At 38.5% G+C, this 22,550-nt stretch overlaps 1 protein-coding gene across 1 annotated transcript in view; it reads left to right on the top strand.

The window, feature by feature from the left end:
• LOC111237263 (catenin delta-2-like) overlaps positions 1–22,550 on the top strand; it is a 250,031-nt gene that overhangs the window by 214,582 nt on the left and 12,899 nt on the right. The window contains exons 19-21 of the mRNA XM_022766288.1: positions 1,815–1,965; positions 17,087–17,336; positions 19,563–19,647. Of these exons, the coding sequence (XP_022622009.1) occupies positions 1,815–1,965; positions 17,087–17,336; positions 19,563–19,647 (486 nt within the window). The remainder of the gene's footprint in view (positions 1–1,814; positions 1,966–17,086; positions 17,337–19,562; positions 19,648–22,550) is intronic.

Genomic DNA, 22,550 nt, shown 5'->3' with positions numbered 1-22,550 from the left:
CATCATCATCAGTTGGAATAATGATGTATCTGCTCACCATACCACCCTGCTGACTTTGGAATATTTTGAGCACAATCCCATTATTTTTCGTGTTCAAAAATATTGTTCAGTAGCAATGTAAATACTGTAATGATGTAAAGGCTCAAAGTCTGAACACTCCAGGGAGTACAGCTGGGTTCAACAGCCACTGATAGAAGCAGCAATGTAATAATGTATGAGTCATGCATTTATATTGGAGAGTGTGATGGTGAGGGCAGCTTTAGCCTTGAGGGAGGAGTATATATGGGTAAAAGGCAGACAGTGTGAGGGCATAACCTTGGAATGATCTTGAAATCATAACACTGCATCCGACATTGCTAGATATGAATAAACTACACAGGAATATTGATGAAAATGTTTATTTGCTCAAAAATGATTAGTCAAAAGATGATGTAAGCGTGGATTTACATGAAAACAAACTCAGGAGGGATCATGAGACAGGCAACCACACTTTGAGAGGGATGTTGTGTTGACGTGTGAGGGAGTTATGCGTATCTGATTTTGGTATGATCAGGGATACCATTGGTAGGTGAAAAGAGAGAGAGCTACATAGGAAGACAAAGGAGAAGGAGGAAACGATGGGGGCAGGTGGTCTTCAGGAAATCACATTTTCTATTTTGGGCCTCACTGTGTGTGCGTGTGTGTGCTTTGTTGTGTCTCCTCTCAGCAAGCTCCCTCTCCTGGCTTTGAGAATACGGCTGCTAACAGTTTCCAAAGAAGCTGTGTTGGCGTACTGCTGGCACACTCTACACTCTGCTCACTAAGCTCTTGGCTAAAACATGTGATAATTTCCCTCTAAGGGTGAATTATTTCCTAAAATGATTATATGAACCATAGTTTGTCCATTTTGGTCTCTAAGAAAAACAATACTGTGCTTTAACCATAACATACCCTGGAAGGGTAAATTATTCTTTTGACAGAAACATTCAGCTTCCCACTTCACTGACTGATATCCATTCTGGGGTGATGTTTAGCACCTCCCCAGTTTTCTACTGTTGACCCACAAGGCGGCACCACTTCAGCCGTTTAAGGTCGAGTGGACCATTTAAGTGTACCTTGATAGTTGTTGAGGGAGGATAGAGTGGTCTCCAAGCTCAAAACCTTTCTCTCTGGTTCATATAATTCTCCATCTTGCAGTATATCACTTGTGAGTCAGTGTAATGCCTCAGTTGCTCTCATATTGCCCCTGAATATAACATCTCCCATTTGACCTCACCCATTATGCTTCATCTGTCTCTCTTCCCATTTTCCACTTTAATTCACAGCCAGTCTCTGGTTAAAAGAAAGAAAGAAAAAAAAAGTCAACACAATGACAATAAAACAGTGAAAGGAAGAAAATGCATGGACTGAAACGTTTAACCACAGTGTGTCCATAGTAAGGTGAGCTAAAAAAGCATGGTGTCACTAGCAAGTAGGAAAATAGTATTGCTATTGTTGCAGTGCCCCTTCATTTGTTTGCCATGCTCTGTGGACATAAATTAATTGTTCTCTCAAGTGGATGCCTCACATCCCCATTATCTCATTCAAGAAGTAAAATGGTATCACAGCTGTTAGGAATGATGAACAAGAGTGGAAAATTAAAACCTAGGTTGTTTTTTTCCAGTTGTGTCTTAGCTATTTACTGTTTATAGTTACAAAACTCCTATAATCTTCCTGTTGTGAAGAACACTGCAAAGTGTTTTTAATGGATCTGTAGGACCTTAACTGTAAATACAACCCTACTGTGGCCTGTTTTTTACTGTTTAGAAATCTTACCCCTACTTTCTCCCTGTCAGTGGTCGGTGTACATCCGGGCTGCTGTCCGCAAGGAGAAAGGCCTTCCCATCCTGGTGGAGTTACTGAGGATAGACAACGACAAAGTGGTGTGTGCCGTGGCTACCGCTCTCAGAAATATGGCCCTGGACATAAGAAACAAGGAGCTAATTGGTGAGTACTAATAAAGGCTTTTTCAAGGGCTTATATTTGGTGGTGAATTATCCCCCCACTTGTAAGACAAAGTCACTGAATGGATCGTTGGCATTTTTAATCTTTATCAAGTCACGTGAATTTAGACCCCCCTGCACTGTTATGTTCAATTGCCATGTTTGTAAAGAGCAACATGAAGCACGTTTTCAGCTGTAATTCTATTGTCTCATAGCTATTTTACTGTGGTCTGTCTCTCCTGTTGTTCTCATTTCGAGTATGCAAGTCAAGCACTTGTGTTCAAGTGATGTAACACTAGGGTAAAGAGCCTGTAGCCAGTTGCATCAATTAGAAATGATTTAACACAAATGTTAACCTGTAGTCACCTCTGCCTTTCAGCAGTAACATAGTATAATGGCTTATTGGCTTGGTCCATGGTAACCAAGTGAAGAACTGATGTGTGATTTTGACTTATTAATTTGTTTGAGACAATCAATTGTAACAACAAACTATCAATTCTACATAATGAGATGAAATTTTAAGTAAGGCTTTACATGTGGGAACGGGATCTAAAATGTTAGCTCTAAAGTTGTCATACATTTTTACACGATGATGGTGAAAGCCTGAAGAACGGTTTGGTCGATACAGTTTGGTTTTCTTTTTCTATCATTTTACATAATAACTTATCTAACTTAGGCCAAGGTGCGTCTGGTGGTGTGTGAAAGAATTAGGCTCAAATTGTTATTAATATGTATTTGAGAAAGAAAGACTGAAGAAGGAGGAGAGTGTAGGTGAGAGATACTGTAGCAGAATGATGATCACTTCAAAGGTTTGCATGGGGCTTTGAAAAGTACGTTGTGGTAATGAGTGAGCCTCAGTCAGGCTTACTGACTGGTAGCATCACCAAATCTAGGGACTAGGGATCACTAGTTAACCTGACATATTGAGAGACTTTTACAGTCTGTGTGTATGCGTGCGTGTGTGTGTGTGTGTGTGTGTGTGTGTGTATGTGTGTGTGTGTGTGTGTGTGTGTGTGTGTGTGTGTGTGTGTGTGTGTGTGATGAGTGTTTCTTTCTCTGTCTACGAATATAATTATGTGTGTGATGCTCTTTCTCTGTGGCCATATCTGTATAAACACACCACCCATGTACTGATATACAGTAATTGTATATTTATGTGTGTACTGTATGAAGACATTTGACATCAGCCTTCTATCTCTGGTATAGCTGATTACCTCAGCTTCCAGGTTGGCTCAGTGGTTTCTATAGCAACCCTACTACCCTCAGTCTCAGGCGAGGGGCTTCTGGAACCTCTCTGGGTTTTTCCCAGAGTGTTGAAAGAATGACAAGGAATGCTGCCGGCAAACATACTGTGATGGTCTGGCTGGCACATGGCAGCAGATTCCAGGATAATTGAAGCATTTGCACAGACAAAAAATCTTATCAGTCTGATTTAAATGGTTTTTCTTCATGTGTGTTTTTTGTTTTGTTTTGTTCTTTTCTGAAACACTCCTGCAGATGTATCAGCATATCAATAAATATAAAGTTAGGTGGTGTAGAAAGAGAGCTTATACTCTTGATTAATGAGATTTAGAGCATGTCTGCATAAAAATGTGGGTAACCTTTAAGGAGGCTATTTGTAAGTTTTCTCAGCCACAGAACGTGGGCCAGGAGCGGGTGGCGCTTAACAAGAGCTTCGGCCATCGTCTATATAGAACAAAGGATTATAATTTGCCCTCTAAACAGTGCTACATCTTCAGGGCAGATTGGAGGCTACAGTGAGTTACTATAAGAACGTGACAAGATAGTTAGCATGCTAACTTCAGTAGAGGAAAAGAGGTGATAGAGACAAGAGTTTACATTGGTGTTGCTTTCCACCTCTACAGACAGCTCTTGGTGAGTAAAGGAATGAAGGGTGATGCTGAACTGTCTTTCTTTAAACTGGTAAGTAAACAGCTGTTAATGCTAGTGGCTATGTAGCACTAACAAAATTTACAAATAGCCCTTTAACCCTTCAAAAATTGTTCAGCTTACCGTCCAAATCTTTAGTCCCTGTGACAATATACATGATGATAAAATGCAACAAGGAATCATTTAATTACACTTGAATAATAATGGTTACTATAAGATTTGTTGTTGTTGTTTTCTAATCTAATTGATACTAAACAACTGGCAAACACTGATCCATATCAACTCTCGCAAAATTGTTACTGCGGTGTGTTTCCCCTGCCACCAATTTAGTAATGTTATTGGTTTTAATAGAATAATGTAGTAGTCCAAGGTCAGGTTCAGATGTCTTTACATTAAGTTTGATGGAGCCATTTGCTCTTACATTGTTCAAATAATTGTTTCATTTGAATAAAATTGAAGAGAAAAACAGTCCATATACTGACACAATTTAATTAATTCCTCCATTTAACCTTTTAAAATGAGAACACTGCATGTTTTTGCTCTGGAAATCATTAACATGGTCTCTAATTGATTAAAATATTAGTGGTAATTGGTACATTTTTACTTTTAGTCTTTTATAACCATTAGCTTCCTAAGCAGAGAAAGCTAAAGAGGAAAGTTTTGGAGAGAAAGGTAGAGACTGTAATGAATGTATGTGTCGTAGAGAGAAAGGCAAAAGGCTGACTGAATAATGTAATTACTTGTAAATTCACTGGGAAAATTAATTCAAATTTATTTGGCATTTTCATTTGAATACACACTTGACTTTTTCAGTTGCAGAATAACATGGTTTAAGTCCTGCTTATGATTAGCTCTCCCAAAATAATTCCTTAGATACTTAAGATACAGACAATGAAATCACAACAGGGTGATAGAGACACACAAGAAAATTCCTGAAGAAATTTTAAGTCTGCCTGCTGCTTGGTGCGTGTATTTCACTCCTCATGTTTAATCTGTGCAAAGGACATTACTTTCAATTTCATTCATGTCATAGAGACTTATCCTGACACTAACCTCAGTCACTGGACGTGTCCCTCGAAAGTCAATTGTAGCTGTCACGACTGGCCAAAATAACCTCACACTGATGGTTTCAAGCCCATGGCATTGTGATATGGCATGTCTCTGTAAATGTCCATGCTTCTGTGTTTGGGTTTTGTACAACAGAGCCAAAAATTCCCTTTTACCATGTTGAGACTTTTATTTTGTAGGTTAATCCAAATCTCCAAATCATGGAGAGGGTGTTTGTGTGTTTCTGCCCATATATATATATATATATATATATATATATATGTGTGTGTGTGTGTGTGTGTGTGTGTGTGTGTGTGTTGTGGTGTGTGTGTGTGTGTGCACGTGTGTGTGTGTGTGTTGTGTGTAGCAGTAGAGCTGCCCAACAGAACCCCCAGTAGCTTTTTTTTGCCTGGTTGAGACCCTTATTGTGAAAGTGAATATGAACATTGTGTGTGTCTGTCAATGTGCGTGTTTGTATTGTTGTGTGTGGCAATAGAGCTGTACTATAGAGCCTCCAAAAACCAGCTTTGTCCATTTCTCCCTACTATGTTAGTAGTGTGTGTGTGTGTGTGTGTGTGTGTGTGTGTGTGTGTAGCTGTGTTTATAAACATCACAGAGATCAAAGAGTCTCATAAAGAGCTGTTTCGAACAATTGTGTCTAGCTGGAAGACACAGAGTTGACACAGCTGAGTGAGATTTTGGCTCGGCAAGCCTCTCAAACAACTGCTATTTCTGAAAAAATGATAACTCCTATCAGAACCATGAGGGGACCATGAGCGGCACACATAAACTGTATATAAAAATGGACATGGTCTGGAAAATGAAGCCAATGCAGAAGTGCCTTAAACTTTTATTCTATCGAATGACCATAAGGGTGCAACTCCACTGGTTGCAAAAAGAAGTCTGATTGTATTAAAATTAAAGTCTATGGGAAAATGGGCCTACTTCTCACTTGATTTATTACCTCAGTAAATGTTTTCGTTATGTGTTTATGGTCTGAACTGCTAGTTTGAAGTTTCTTCAATACATCATGATGTTCATGTTTCAAATTATGGTCCTATTTAAAAGAAAATAGACAATAAAGTAGAGTGGTGATTGACACACAGGGTGACCTGCCTATTAATCCAGATTGAGGCCAGAGCGATGTGTAGGACATTTGACACACACACGCACACACACATACTACTAATCTAGTAGGGAGAAATGGAAAAAGCTGATTCTTATTGACTAATTAGATTCATTAACTCTTACCGTTATTACTCTCAAGTATGAGAGCACCTATAAGGCAAATCAGCACTGTGACTTTCTATGACCTTTGAGGACAATTTTGTTTAGAACCCATTTTTGTACACATATATGTACACACATATATTGACAGACACACAAACCATCTCCACCTTTGGATATTCACCTTATAAAAAATCATCATTTTGGCATCAAATTTTTCAAAGCACTGTACTTTGGTTAATATGAGCTGCTTTTTCAACCATTTTAGCATTGTGGTGAGGTGATCTTTTCAATAGGACTAGATAGGAATAGATAGTAGTTTTCCCTCTGATATCCCATTTTCGAACACAAGTTTCATCTTAAAAGCTGTCTGCCTAGGGAGACAGGGGGGATCGTATTTCCCTCCTCCCCCTGGTGGCCACAGTCGCCAGTGGCAACCAGTGACTCAGCAGGTGTTACTGGACAGAAATGGGCAAAGCTGTTTCTGATTGGCTAATTAGACTCATTAATTCTTAGCCTTTTAACTCAGGTATGAGAGCAACTCTAAGATAAATAATTTAGGTCATCAGGTATTTGCGTGTACTTGTGTGTGCGTGTTGATGTATGGTTCTTTGCCAGTGCGTACATGTTTTTCTATAATTGTGAAGGCAATTTTGGTTAAAAACCATTATTGTGAGGTCGTTTTGGCTGGTCCTGACAACTTCAAAGGGCTGTTTGAAGGTTAAGCTTATACAGTTCCCAACACCACATACACACATACATTGAAAGACACACAAACACCATCACCACCTTATAGATATTAACTGCACGCCACACACAACAATACACACATGCACATCGACAGACACACAGAAACACCATCTTACTTTTATGATATTCACCTTCAAAATAAGGCTCTCAACCAGGTAATAAGAACTTACAGGAGTTGGGCAGCTCTACCGCTACACACAAACACATACACACACACACACACACACACACACACACACACACACACACACACACACATATATATATATAGACAGAAACACACAAACACCATCTCCACAATTTTGATTAACCTTCAAAACTTTATGCAATTTATATAGCAAAACACAGAAGCACAGACACTTAAAAACAAGAGTCTCAAAAGGGTAAAAGGTAAGGTAGGTAATAAAAGTTCAATCTTAGAAGCTATCATCTATATGGGGATATAGTGGTATAGCTTTATTACAGATCAACTTCTGTAAGGGCATGTACATGTGTATATATGTCTTGCTATGGTTGTGGGGACAAATTTGGGTTCTGACATGCAGAAATTGAAAGTAACTCCTTTGTACAGATTAAACATGAGGTGTGAAGTACATGCACCAAGCAGCAGGCACATTCAAAATTTATCCAGGAATTTTCTAGTTAAGATATATAATAGAGATAGACAGAATTCAGGGCATTGCAGATCATCATTCTCCCTTAGCAACTGTGGTTGGCACCATCAGGGATGTGTTGACAGATTGAAGAAAACAGACATTTTGAGAAAAATTGTTATAGTTTTGACAGTCATGTCGTTAACATTATTCTTTAAAGAAAACAGTTTGATGAAATTAATAAGTTACAGTGAAAGAGCCCAGTCTCACATTATTAGGACCAGCATGTTGAGTAAACAAGTGTACATATACTTTGTACTTAACAGAGTAAGAGTAACATGGCAATCCGATCCCATTGCTTGCTGAAAAATGTCAATATTTATTGGCATTTCTTCATGAGCCACTCAGCTGGTATGTATCTCTATCTTTTTGTCTTAAAAATATTTAATATGAACTGACTTTGTGGTTCAACAGACTAGCAAACAAAAATAATGACCTAAAATCAGACAGAAACTGCATGGAGCTGCAGGGTGGATTGTGCATTCTGTGTGGGATTATCTTTACCAGCAACCTTCTCTGGGTTTCATTTGTTCATTATAAAAATTACCAATTAGTTACTGGCCCTAATGAGACTCTGTTTAGTCAGCTAACAGTGGAATCAATGATCAGTCAACTTCTTTTCTAAACTGTTGAGACAGCTCAATAGTAAATGAGACAGAAAGCGACTGTCAGAGTCAATGATACACAGTGATACGGAAAAAAAAAGAAAGAAAGAAAGTCTGAAAAGTGAGAAGGATCAGTCAGGGTTGAGCTTTTGCTCTTGGCAAGGTGTGATGATACGTGTCGACAGAAAAGAAGTAGAGGCCAGGCACTACTAAGTGACAAGCCCCATTTGGCCCATGTTCGCAAGCTTTATTCACCACAGTGACTCTAACCTCTGAGTCCAACACTTTTGTCTTTACATCATGCACTTCTGAAAAACAACTGTTTAACCTGAAACGGTAAAGTGATTTCACAGAGCAGTTTAGGGGTCTTTGTGGGATCAAAGTTGCATGAAATTATAGTATCATTTCGCATGGCTAATCTAGAGAAAATCACCCCTTTCTAAAGCACAAAAACCAAATCTTTGTCTCTTAAAACTCATGCAATAGTGTGTCATAAGCTGTTAGTGCCGGTAGGTTTGGCAGCATCACCGTGGGGGAATGGTAGTTTGCATGAGACCTCAGCAGAGTGAGCAGAGATGAGAATCATCTTTCGCACACAATAACATCAGAGTGTCAAATCCCCTGGAAAGCACTGCATGATTGGACAGCAGTGAGACAAGCGAGAGAGAAGGAGCAAGAAAGGCACAAGGCCAGAGAAGGATAGAGGGAAAAAGCAAAGAGAGGCCAAGACCGGCTTGGGAGACTGAATTTAGAGGGTGGAAGATGAAACAGAAGAGAGAGCAGTGACAGCTAGAATCCTAACAGCATATGTATGCTTATATTCCAATCCCTCTGTAATGTGATTTAGTGGCATATTGATGTCGCTGAGAATCATTCTTCTCATCTGTCAATGTTTTGGTCTCTCTCCTGATTTCACCTCCTTCATAGTTTTTGATTTGCATAATGTACTGTACGCCTGTGTAGCAATAAATGAGTTGCATTCACTGATACACCGTCTGTCAGCGCAATTCTTCCCCATTTACTTACAGATGGTAATTTGACACACATGAATTGGGAACAGCACTTGAATGCCAAAAAGACTGCTTTTTTTTTTCTTCTCAAATACAGCAGCCATTTACGAAAGGTTCCCACTAAACACATGCTGTGCTTGCCACCAAACCAAAGTTAATGTTAAATGAAAAAGCGTTTAATACAAGAATCAGTATTCATTTAAGACATTTAATTAATTAATTGGATGTTTTTTTGCTGCTTGCTGCTAAATCTAATTGAGTTTCTGGATTCTGCAGTTATAGGGTTTAATTTAATTTAAATTCCCAACATGAATTCCTAATATGAAGTCCTATGGTGGGGATTACATTAAACATGTAATGTATAGTAATATAAAGTCGGATGTGAAGGTATTAATGCAAAAGTTTGACTTTTCAAGAAATACTTTATAAAAGTGTATTCATTTGGGTTATTTAAATGACTCAAAGTTTTTAATCCTATACAGGAATATTGCATTTGATTGTATATATTCATGATGTGCACATACATTCAAGAAGAATCACCGAAAACTTTTTAGGTTGACACAGAAACTATAAAAAGAAAGAAATCTGGGAAGGAAATATCACCGGATTTTTGATAGTAGTCCTGCAGTTGGTAGTATTTGACCTCCAACACCAAAAAAGCATATTGATGTCTATTTGTCAAAATCAAAATCATCAATCAATCATTTGTGAAACCTCATAGACATGATATGAATAAAAGCAATACTTCAGTTAGAGATCAGTAAGAAATCTACTTCTGGTTTCTCCTTTTCTTCTCTCACCCTTTCCTCCATTCAGTTTCTTTGTCTTCCTTTCTTATGTCTTTTTATTGGCTTAAACCTCATTTTCACTGTACAATGTAGTGCTCACCTTCTTGTCTACAACATGAATATAATACTGCTTTTCTTCCATCTTTCTGCTTCTCGTTTCTCTTCCTTCTCCTCCTCTCATCCATTTATCCCACACCCACACCTCCCTCTCCGTCTCCATTCTGTGTCGTTTCAGACATGAGCTCATAATGCCTCACTTTCCCTCTCTCTCGCAGTTTCTCGCTCTTTGTGTCTTTGCATTGATGACATCAGTGCTGGGGGAGTGTTACTGTGGAAACCAAAGTAGTGCACCACAGGGATGTCGCTAATTGCATGATTGCAGATGTGTGTCTGTATGTGTGAGAGTGCATGTTCATTAGTGGTCAGACACTGTTCATGTAAATAAGGTGTGGAAAAGTCACTGGTTTCATGCCCTTCATCTAAACATTTTATTCTCACATTCATAAACACACACATACATGCACACACTTACATTGTAGTACAAATTACATCACAAACTTATTCCAGTGGATTCATATTCAAACAAAAAAGTTTCAGATCAGCAGAGATGGTCCACTTTGTGTTTTTCCTCACCAGCATTAACTTTTACATATTTTGCCTCAGCAGACTTCTCCATGGTAACAGGAAACAACTTTAGAAGGGTAGCAGGCCGAACGACAAGACATGTCCACTGCCTCACACTAAACTGACACACACTCCTCTGTCCCTGCTGCCGCTGCACTTTATGAAATTTCTGTGTCGCCTTCAGGATGAATCCCTTGTGTATGAGGGGTCTGACATGTCTTTTATCAGCACACTTTGTTCTCTCCGGCATTCTTCATCCTCTGCTCCAGTGTGTCAGACTGGAAGCACATCTGACAGAAAAAAAAGAAATAGAGAGCAGTAAAGAGAAACAGAGAAGGGGAATGAAAGTGTTGTCATACAATGATGAGATACTTTTGGTCTGATAGCTCTCAGTCCAGGATCAGACTTAAACTCAAGTTCATCTCTGTCCTTGTGATTTTATTCAAGAAAATGCTTCTACTTATAAGAACCTGAAGAGTATAATTTTATCTAACCAATTCTCTATTCTCTGCCACTGTGAGTGTGTGAATAATTGCAGCATGTTTGTGAGTGTGGATCTATACGTCTTCTCAAGCAGGCATCCTCTTCATGTCAGTAGAATGTCTTTAATGAAGCCACAGGTTCCTCACAGGGGAAAAAAACTCCTTACCTCTCCTCCCTCTCTCCCTCTTCTCTTCCTTGCTCTGTCTCTCTCCCCTTCCTCTGCAGTTTACGCTGTAAACCTGTCAACCGCAGACATCAAAGAGAGACACAGAGGGCGCGATGTAACTGGTGTGAAAAGCACCAAACACAGAAAGACAGAATATTTTATACCAGTGAAGCGACTGCATGCCACTTTCCAATTTACCTCCATTTCTGACCTCTATAAACCTGTGGTGTTTCATCTGTCTGTGCTTTCCTCTGTATTTAATTTTATTTATTTATTTATATATTTATTTATTCATAAGTTGAAAGGAATACACCTCACGCAGTGGGGGATCAGGCTGTCATTGGAGGTCAGTCATATCTTTTTTAGCTTGATGAGGATGTGAGGATGTTGATAATTGGTGTCTGCAGGGTGTGTGTGTGTGTGTGTGTGTCTGTGTGTGTTTGTGTTTTCACCCTTGAGATCTGTGTGTGTATACAGTAGGTGATTTCTATTTCAACTCCTTTGTTGCTGCTTTATTGAGCCCATATCACAGAACCCATTACAATACTGCAGTTTTTTTTTAAAGATATGGATTATAGTTAGAGGAAAATAAGTAAAGTTGGTGTCAATAAAATGCTCCATCCCTCCTTCCTCAGTGACAATATTGATGTTTGAGAATATCTCCAGGGTTTGTGTGTTGAAGTAATTTTAGTGTATTGTCTCATATTTGGTTTGGAATCTCAGTGGCTGACATCCAAAGGCCATAAACACATGACTTTAATGTTTTCAATAAAGGAATAGTCCCACAGATTAGAAACCAAAACCCTGTCCCTTTGAATCTGGCGCCCCCTGCCGATAATGTAATGCACTGCTGATTAAATTAACCCTGGGAGTCAAATCACACAGATACATTGAAACGTTAGTTTTGTCACTGGATACTGAATCTGAATCTGCAAATCAACACATTGACAAAAAGTTTTAACACAAATATATTTTCAAATATGATCATAAAACACTTAAGTTATATACATGAATATATGAATGAAATTCAAGTTTAAAAGTGTTCACAATGGGCCTTTAAGACAACAGTAATCCTATTCTCAGTTTATTTTCTCACCACTCAAAATAGATTTCACAGCTGCCTATTGTTTGCCTGACTTTTATTCAGCCCAGAACATACTAAAGGACCTGGGAAGGTTTTAGAAATATATAACCAAAAGCTTTTGTTACCAGCAAGCGTACAGCAGCCCACCTCAGAGTCCCTAACCCAGTAACTGATAACTGTGTATTAACCATCCTTTATTTTCAGACAGTCAGACGCCACAACCAATCAAGCCATTTCATCTTTCTCCACATCTCCCTGAGACAATTACCTCCAATTTTGCTTCAATAACACTCTCCCTTCTCCGTCAGTAAACAATCAAATCACTCCATTGTCGAGGGTAATTGGATCTCTTTAAATCAAATCAGCCATTATGGCCCAGATGAAGCACGCCCTGCTCAGCGGGAGTTAGCAACACATGAGGGAATGCAGCTCAGGAATACATTACCAACTCTGCCTCCTAGGTGAAGATGGCTATATTGGGGGAGCTGTGTAATACAGGTTTATTAGACTTTGCTGTGATCAGCACAGGGCATGTTTCTCTCCTTGAGGACATGTTCCAGGTGCAGCTCACATTTCAGTGACAGAGCAAGTAGATGTAAGAAGAAAGGCGAGATTGCACTCTACCATGTAGAGGTGCTGTTTGTGTCAAAGTGGGACTTTAAAACAGAGGGAGTCACCACTCACTCATAAAAAATCCATCTCAGTTTATTCCTCAGCTCTCTTAATTCTTCCTGTGTGACATCTTGTGATCACTGTGACATTACAGGAATAATTGTTATATGAAGTTCCTGGCATCTGGTTGCATGTATGGGGATTAATTATACTTTTTACACAGCTGTACTCATTCTAACACAGTCAGATTAGTTATTTGTCATTAAATACCTAAAACTTCTGAGATATGAATTGTATATTTAGTAGTAATTAAAACCCAGTATTTAACAAATAATGTCTTCATCCTGGTAATGAGCACATCAAAAGATTTAGGTTTTAAAATGTGTTGAATTTTGCATTGGTGTTAGGAAAGTGCAGAAACTCTCATTTATATTAATCTATAATTCATTAATACGCTGCTGTGTCATAGTATGTGGTTATGGAAAGGAGGACAGATTTTATTTGGCTAAAGTTTTGTCTGAGCACAGCTTTGCTTTAATTTACTCTAGACTAATTTTTTTCTGTATAATAATATTTGTTCTATGATAAAATGCTGTAAGCTGAAATTTAAAAATAACAAAAAAAAACAATAAAAACCCCAAGAGACGTAATTGACATTGTGAAGTTGAAAAAAAAACATCATACTTCAAAACAAATAACTTTAAGAAACATCCCAAAAAACAAACTAAACAAAACAAAAACTGAAACAGAAACTGGGATAATGAGTACTATGTATGTTCAGATGAGATGTGTGTTGATGTGCACGTATGGCAGTGTATGTGTGTATTGTCAAGGTGTGGAGTGTGTGTGAGGCTCTCACTAATGCCTCTCAGCACTCAGTGATTATCAGGAGGCAGCGTCTTCCTCTAACAAGGTGTGTTATTAAAAGGGTTGGAAGTAACAAGGGCCTCTGTGTCTGAATCCTTCAGTTATGAAGGTGCTGACGTGTATATGAACTAGGCAAACCTTCTTTTTCTTTCCTCAGGTTGACTTTCCTTCAGTCATTCCTCCTGTTCGCATACTTTGTCTTCTCTCTTAAAAATGTGTGACTAGTGTTCTTTTCCCCACTCCTCTTCTAACCTATCTTTCCCTCTTTCCTTCCATATCATCTTTCCCATTCTATACTCACCCGCTGTAGGATGAATGTGATGATGTCACAGAGACTGATAGGGATATGCATGCACGCACCTGTGTGCACTCACACACACAAACACATATGCAAGCATATTTTTGGGATATGCTGACAGCAGTTTATCAGAGCATCTGTCTGTAAGCAGAAAACACACACACACACGTACACACGCACACACACACACACACACACACACACACACACACACACACACACACACAGAGATATATGCCTCCAACAGTTTTCCACATCTTTTCCGTATACTCCACACACACTCCTTTTGTTAACACTGGATTCCCTTCAGTCACTCAGTAGATAAATTAGTCACTCACTCAATCAGTCAGTCAGTCAATCAATAAATTGTCAAGTCATCCACGCAGTAAATTATCTGGCAGTCAGACAGTAAATTAGCCAGTCAGTAAATTAGTCATGCAGTCAGTCAGTGAATAATTCATTCTCTCACTCAGAAATTAGTCATATCATTTATAAAGTAAGATTATTCAGCCAGTCATCAGCCAGTAAATCAGTCAAGAAATGAGTCAGTCTGATTCAAGTTAGTCAAATAATGAGTCTTCCTCTTAGGACGTTACTTTATCGTCACAGCCAAAAAACAATGACCTTTTAACCTGTGTGTTTTTGTGTGTGTGTGTGTGTGTGTGTGTGTGTGAGAGAGAGAGAGAGAGAGAGAGAGAGAGAGACTGTGCATGCATGCATGCATGCATGTGTGTGCATATCATTTTGTATCTGCATGTGTGCATTTGGGAATTCCAAGTGTTTGTTACAAGGACATATATACCAATCATGTAAATTCTTGTGTGTGTGTGTGTGTGTGTGAGAGAGTGTATGCTCCTTTACTTTATGAAGGTTGATGGCGTCATCTGATTTCCCTGCATTATGCATTGCTTTGCTGTTCTCAGCTATTCCCAAATCACCTAGATTTATTAGAGGTAATGTGAGCAAGGGATTTACCACAAGGCTGTAAGGGCTCCTTTGATATCACAGTGATGGATTGGTCTGGGAAAAACATCCAGCATTATGTAGAAGTGGGGAATTTCTGAAATACGGTGAGAAAAGATTGAATGATAAAAAGAAGGGAGAAAGGAAGGGGAAATTTCAAGCTCAGATTTGTTTCTGTATTCTACAAGTGCAGGAACAAATCTTTATCCTACCAGGATTTTTTTGTTCTTAGTTTTATTTTTCACCAAGACTAAGTAAATTCAATGTAGCAGCATAGGCTGCAAAAGATTAGAACTTTGATGCAGAGCGGCAGTTAGATAAGTATTTGGTCGTTTTGTACCATTGCTCCAAAACTGAGTTGTTCAGAAACATTATTTCACAACCAATGAAAAAACTCTCAGAGAAATCCAAAAGCATTTTGCATTTATTGCAAATGGAGTATTTTGGCCTCAGTTTTCTGTGCTGCCAGATAGGATGTAATGGTCCACTTGAAGATGATCCAACAGTGGATTTAACACTCACAGTAGCACATCCTGTTTTTTCATCTGCTTTATCTCATCCGGCTCTTCTGTGGAGGACTTGCACTGTAAAAGGAGACAGTGACATACTGAGCAGCTTTTAAGTGTTGTATACGCACAGAAACTGGCATACACTGTTTTAAACGGCATGCTTTGTCATTCCCAGTAACACATGTCACAGAGAGGGTAAACTGACTCATTCTCAAGGAGATGCTCAGTTGATTTAAGTGAGCCTTTTAGTGTGTGTCAGAGTAAAGAGGCTTTGTCCTAGTGGTTCTATCGAGTGCATTTTGTTAAAAATTAACCACGTTTCAAGCACAGTCCATTATTCAACAACTACCTCTGCATCCAAATGAATGGTTCTTTACTTGAAACATGACCTGTGGGGTTTGTCCCAGGAGCTCAAGATGATTCAAGTGTAATTGACAGGTTTTATGATGGTCAAGGCATTTCTCACCCTTTCACTATCACTCATGTTTGATGCATATGCACACACCACTTCAGTCAGCACAATCTTTCCTTGCATCCTCCCCTGTCTCCATTCTTCCTCTCATCACCTATTTGCTCTGATCTCTCCTTTATTGGCCCCTCTCCTCAGTTGTCTTCATATCCGGTGTTCTCGCTCTGATGGGGAAACTCCACTGAGAGTTTCAGAGTAGTTCACTCACAGACACTGCAGGAAATAATAGCCATTTGTTTTCTTATTACAGCCCATATGCCTCAAGTGTAATGATTACAAAATTAAGGAGAAAAATATTTGTGTAAATATATGCAAATATTAACATCCATATAGTCAACAAACTACCCTCATTTGAACTAAAACAATCTATATTTTGCATGTGCTCCATCCTCTCACTAGTTGAGTTTGTGGGTTTGTGGGTTATCTGATAGCATCTCCTGCACTTTTTAATTACTACCTCTCTCCAGTGCTTCGATCTCTCTAACAGCTCATTTTTGAATGTCATTTTTTTTCACATTTTCTTCATATGCCAGCCTTTTCACCGAAATACCATGAGTCGCCCCTTTTATTGGATTCTCAGCATGTCTGCTTCAGTGTGTGTGTGTGTGTGTGTGTGTGTGTACATCAGAGGATTTAGAGTGTGCACTCTTAAACTAAAGCTCTATGGAGTGATCTGAACCACTCACTAGGCTTTACACAGCATTTGCTTTAAATAATAGTGTAAGGGCAATGTTAGTTTTATTACTTATAGGCCTTTAAGTATCTGTTAAGTATATTGTTGAGGTAGTTGTATGGATTTTTATGGTGTACCAGTCATCCACACTTACTAACCCTCACCCTCATACATAGTATCTCTGTTAACTGTAAATCAGAAATTATATACTCATATATAAGCTTTATAAGCTCAGTCCAGTCCCCTCTAAATCTGTCCCTTCTGTTATTCACAAAAATCCATCCAAGGACAATTTTTAGAACAGCCTTTCAAGATGTTTCCAACAAAAGTGGCTATAGAGGATGTGCAGAGAATAAAATCTGACCAATAATTTTGTCCCTTTCCTTCATTTTCTCCACACACACCAGGTAAATATGCCATGAGAGATTTGATCCATCGGTTACCAGGCAGTAGTAGCAGCAGCCACAATAATGCCACCAGCACTGGGACCTCTAGAACCACAGGCCCTCCCAGCAAGGCCATGTCAGATGACACGGTAACTGCAATCTGCTGTGCACTGCATGAAGTCATCACAAAGAATATGGAGAATGCCAAAGCCCTGCGCGATGCTGGTGGTATTGAAAAACTCATCGGCATCGCCCGCAGCAAAGGAGACAAGTAAGTTTTGAGTCCATAATATAAAATTGGGTTATTTTTTATCTGCACTAGTAAAATCGCAGATTTTTTTGATGACAATAACATTTAGGCACTGAACAGAATTCATATTTATCCAAACTTACTTTGAGGTTAACACTTTATCTTAAGAAGCTTTAAAGACAAGAAAGAAACCACAGTCTGATTGTCTGCAACATTACAGAAAATGGCAAAACTCTAGATGTGCAGTGCATCATCATAGAGACAGTTCTGCAAATGACAGCATAGCTGGTATTTTTAGAAACCCCTCACACTTATTGTAGGGTTGAAGAGTTGTGTTCAAGGAGAACATCAGTGGAAGGAATTACACAAGCGACTATGCAGTTGTGGGATCGTGTCTCAGGTGCATGTAAAAGAAAATGTGAAAAAAAAAGCCTCATTAGCATCATCATCATCATTTAATTTGTAGGATGACTTTGGTACCATAGTACTTTTTTGTGGATGACACGTAATCAAAATCCATAATTTAAGCAACTTTATGAGCCAAGAACCCAGCTGCTTTTGCAGTGTCACAACTCTAAACTATAGTATATCAGTTAGGCTCTAAAGTAAACTCATTCAGCACAAATCCACAAGATCTGAACAGTTTATGGAAAAGTATGCCATACATGCATGTATTTATAATACAGGACAGATTTACCCTCACTGAAGTGGTTATTAGATCAAAATGATGATGTATGCTTAGCATTCTTCCAGATTTAAGCAGGGCTAATTTTCTGCTCAGGAGGAGTGAAGAACACTTACTGTAACTCCCACAACATAAGCATTGGTTTCAGACAAAATAAAAATGAAAAAGAAAAACTGTACTTAATGCTACACTGCACATGCACATTTGTTTTTTTTTGAGTTATTCACACATGCCTCAGAGAGAAAATTATGTTCTGTTGCCAAAATAATCTCAGAATAAGCAAGAAGACAAAATGATAAAACTCCCTAGGACAACCAGCTCTGAATAACTGCAGTAGTTTAAATAGTGAAATTTAATATAAAGACCAGGGGAAAAAAGCAAAACAGTCTCCTAATTGTATTGTGTGATACCTTAAGTTATCATTCAGTGCACTCACAACTGTCAGTACTGACCAGCTCCTTAATGTGGCTACACATCCATCATTCACAGCTACATCTGTTTCCCTGTGGCCATTCATCCACAAAAGACAGCTGGAGAACAACAAGGAAGATGCAGCAGGGATATAACTCCTGTCACCATGGGAGACTGAACAGGGTGTTCTGCCTAGCTGCTATAGCAACCAGTAGGTCAAGGGTTGCCATGACACCAGAGTGTTATCAGATGGAGGTCAAATGTTGATTTATTGTTATGGAGAGAGACTCATTCTATTTAGGAAACTGTGCTCAAGGGCACCATTACAGAGAGAGATGAGGTGCTGGAAGAAACCTCCAAAAGTGCAAATTCCACAGTGAGTGTAGCTAGCTGCTAATAGCCCACACATCTTCATTTTCTCTGGACAGGTACACTGAGGATAAATGCTCCTTAGCAGCAGTGCCTTGCTGCATTCACACAATTACACACTTTTAAATTGGGAAAAGGCCCATTACAGTACAACCGTAAAGTGTCACTGTTTACCAACTTTTTTTTTAAACAGAAGGACCTGAAAAATAGAATGAAATGAGAAAAGAATATTAGTTTCTCATGTACAGCTTTGAAACAGTATAGCCAAAACACATCTCCATCATGCAAAGAACAACATGGTTTGGCAGTGCCAGAAATGTTTCCGCATTTTCCAAAGCAACAAAGTTACACCTTGGTGCCTGTAATTTATTGCTGCAATCAGGTGCAATGAATGCAGTGAAGAATCAAAATCTTTTGTTGGTGGGGTTCAAATAGTGAAGCTACCAGGGTCCTTTAAGATTGTTGACTTGACTCACTATTTAAATATTTCATCGTGTCATAGTGGTTATTAGTTATTATGTAGTGGCATGCTATTTCCTAGGGATCATTGTATTTGTGTGTAACCATGATACATTCCAGTGCATTGTGTTTTTCAGTGGGCATGTGCAGTGCCCCATTGATAGAATTACCCCATATGGCAATTTTCCAAACACTGTTCTTTTTACTGGGAAAGAATAAACCTGTTTGTAAGACGGTTTTTGTTCATTTTTGTGAACAAATGCAAAATAGAGCAAAATAATAAAGCAATATTATCCAAAAAAAAAATCTATATCTCTCTCCAGACACTCAGCTAAGGTGGTAAAGGCAGCCTCTCAGGTCCTCAGCAGTATGTGGCAGTATAGAGACCTGCGCTCCCTCTACAAGAAGGTAGGATGTACTCACACTTGTGTTGGTTTCAATTGATCTTGCACCATTTTTGTCTTTGATCTATCATATTTCCTGTTGCTTGGCAGACACCACTTTCATTTGTGTACTCTCATACACATACAGTAACTCCAAGGTAAATGTTTATTTTCTACTTAGCAGTATCATGTTTGGTCAAGTTTGGCTACTGGTCTACTATGTTACATAATGGATTAATAGCCATTCAGTTTGTTGTGGAATTTTAACAGTGTTTAACACTGCTATCCTATACATCAAATGCTGTAATGATCATTTTAACATAAACCCAAAACACTGTTCTAAAACAATTCAAAGACTTGCTAGAAGCATATTGCTGAAAATTGACACCTATCCATTAATTAATTAGTGCTTTGTAAATCTCCTCTCATAAGGGTTTCTGACATAGGGTAACTGATGTGTAGTGTGAAAAAAATTGCAAAAGTGTTTAAAAAAATATGAGTTATACCTGTGAAGGAGGTGGGAAAGTAACATGCTTTGGCAAAAAAAATTGGCTGGCAGTAATAATAATTGTTATACTTATTATATTAGGCTTTTCAAACAGCATCTTCATAATTAGAAAATTATTTAATGAAGCAAAGTTTAATGAAGCAAAGTTTAGGTTGACACTGTAATCTACAAAATAACTGTAAGTCTTAAAGGAAAGATGAACTGACTGGCAGAGACTGAAGTCAAGTTAATTCTGTCTTAAAATGTCCAAGGTAGAGCTCCTTCTACACAAACTCCGAGTTATCATATTTATTCAGCAGACACTGGTTTGGAGACTGGCCACTCTATTTGGCAAAAAGTGAGAAAACCATATAAGTTATAAAGAAATTATGTGTGTGCTGTTCTCACACAGACACACACTTTTATCCTTTTCTTTCTCTCTCACCAGACACACACACACACACACACACACACACACACACACAAACACACAACCACAAACACAGCTGAAGCCTCCTTTCTCCTCCTTTCTCTTTATTTTGTTACTTTTCAAATTATAGAAACTTGTACACACTTGCGACTTGATTAAAAGTAATGACAGATGTTCTCTTCCTTTCATTTGTCAGTAATGAGTGTTGCTGAGTGAATATCTGCCACCAAGGTTATCTACCATTCAGGGCACCAAAACTTTAAAAGGTGTAATCACTTAGTTTCAGTAAGATATTTAGAAATATTGAGCAACACATTCCAGGAAGGTGTCCTTGGCTTTGAATGTGTCTTTTTCATCTCTCTGTGGAGAGAAAAAAACAAGAATGAAGGTGATAATTTATTTGAGCTGCGCGTTTGTGTGAACAATTGTACACACACATGTAATAATCTAATGCTATTCAATGCAGCAACCCTATGACAAATGACACCTTTGTGATGCTTATAATGATCAATTTTCTTTGCTGTCCCTCTTATTTATTGAGTTTTGGGGGGAGAAGAAATATTTATATCATTCAATACTGTCACATTTTGGGCCATTACTGAGAAATCTTTCAAGAAATCTAGTTAATAGAACATAAAGAGAGACTATTTGAGCACTGCAACACAATTCACATCACATCATTTTATATTGTTATTTTTCTTGGATGATAAACTGTGGGATGTCATTCTTTCATTTCAAGTGCCCACACTTTTCAAAGATGTCCAACCTCAAAAGATCCTGAAACAAGATTGACGTGTTGTTCTTAGACATAATAAAACATATATGAAAAATATCTTTTATTTATTAGAAAATAGTGAAAAAATCATTCACCCAAATTATACTTTTTACACCTGTTTCGAGAAGCAAACAAAAAGCATTAATCTCTGTCTAACTCAGTGACTTCCTTACATGATGATTTTTTGATGTAGGCTCTCTGTTCAAGTTCAAGACTTCTCACTGTTGCTGCAGTCACTGCAGGACAGGCCGCCCTGTGGCATCAGTGTGTCCTCGCCTCATCCTGACAACTACGCCACTCTCTTCATTCGTCATCCCCCCATATCCCAGTATTACACAGAACAGTATCCCCATGTGGCCCCCCAAGCCTCATCTGTTTCACACTTCTCTAATCATTGCCACTGGATAGCATTACACTCAACTAGATAGCACAGCACTCCAATGATCAGACATGGAGGACATTGGCTTTAAACGACAGGCACAACAAAGGTTGCTTCATTTTTTTTTTTTTTTCTATCCCCACCCATCTTTGCCTCAAATGACCCTCTTTTGCCAAACAATGATTTAATGAAGACATATATTAAAGGAAGGAAACAATATGCGCAACAACAGTCTCATTTGATCCATTATGATATTAACATTAATTCAATATAGAAAAACAATTACCGAAAGACAATAAGGCAACAAAACAGTTCATCTGTCATCCTGAACTGAAAAAGATATCATGTGCAGTCTGTCTTGCAGTAACATTTCCAGTTTTCTAACTCATGTAGGATTTTTAAAGCAGTTCAGTTAGTGAAGCTGCTGCATTATGCTATATACAGTCACTCTAAAAATTACTTTTAAAGGCTGATAGACAGCATACCTTACTATTTCCCTCCTAAATTGCATGAAGACAGCCTGGTAAGTGACAAAGAAACCAAATTTTATAACTGGAAATTATAGCTTTAGAGGATCCACACTTTGACTTTATCACCCGTGTCCAGAGCTTGAAATAAGTGACTTTACTCTTAGTATCCCTGCATGACGTATTAGGTCATGGGTTTTAGGTGCAGCAAAAATCCTGTTAGCCTCCAATCCAAACATGGATTAGCATACAATTTAGACGAGAGAGGAGTCGGGTGTCTCTGCAAAATGTTTGAGAGCAAAGGGGAAAAAAAGAGACAGTGGCAAAAAAGGAGAAAGAAAGAGTGAACAGAGGAAAGAGTGAGGTGAATTCTTCAGTTATGAAATAAGC

This window comes from Seriola dumerili, unplaced genomic scaffold (genome assembly GCF_002260705.1).
Source record: "Seriola dumerili isolate Sdu_G_001 unplaced genomic scaffold, Sdu_1.0 BDQW01000822.1, whole genome shotgun sequence".
NCBI lineage: Eukaryota > Metazoa > Chordata > Actinopteri > Carangiformes > Carangidae > Seriola > Seriola dumerili.
Note: the sequence above shows the minus strand (reverse complement) of the source record. Positions and strands in the feature narration are given on the sequence as shown.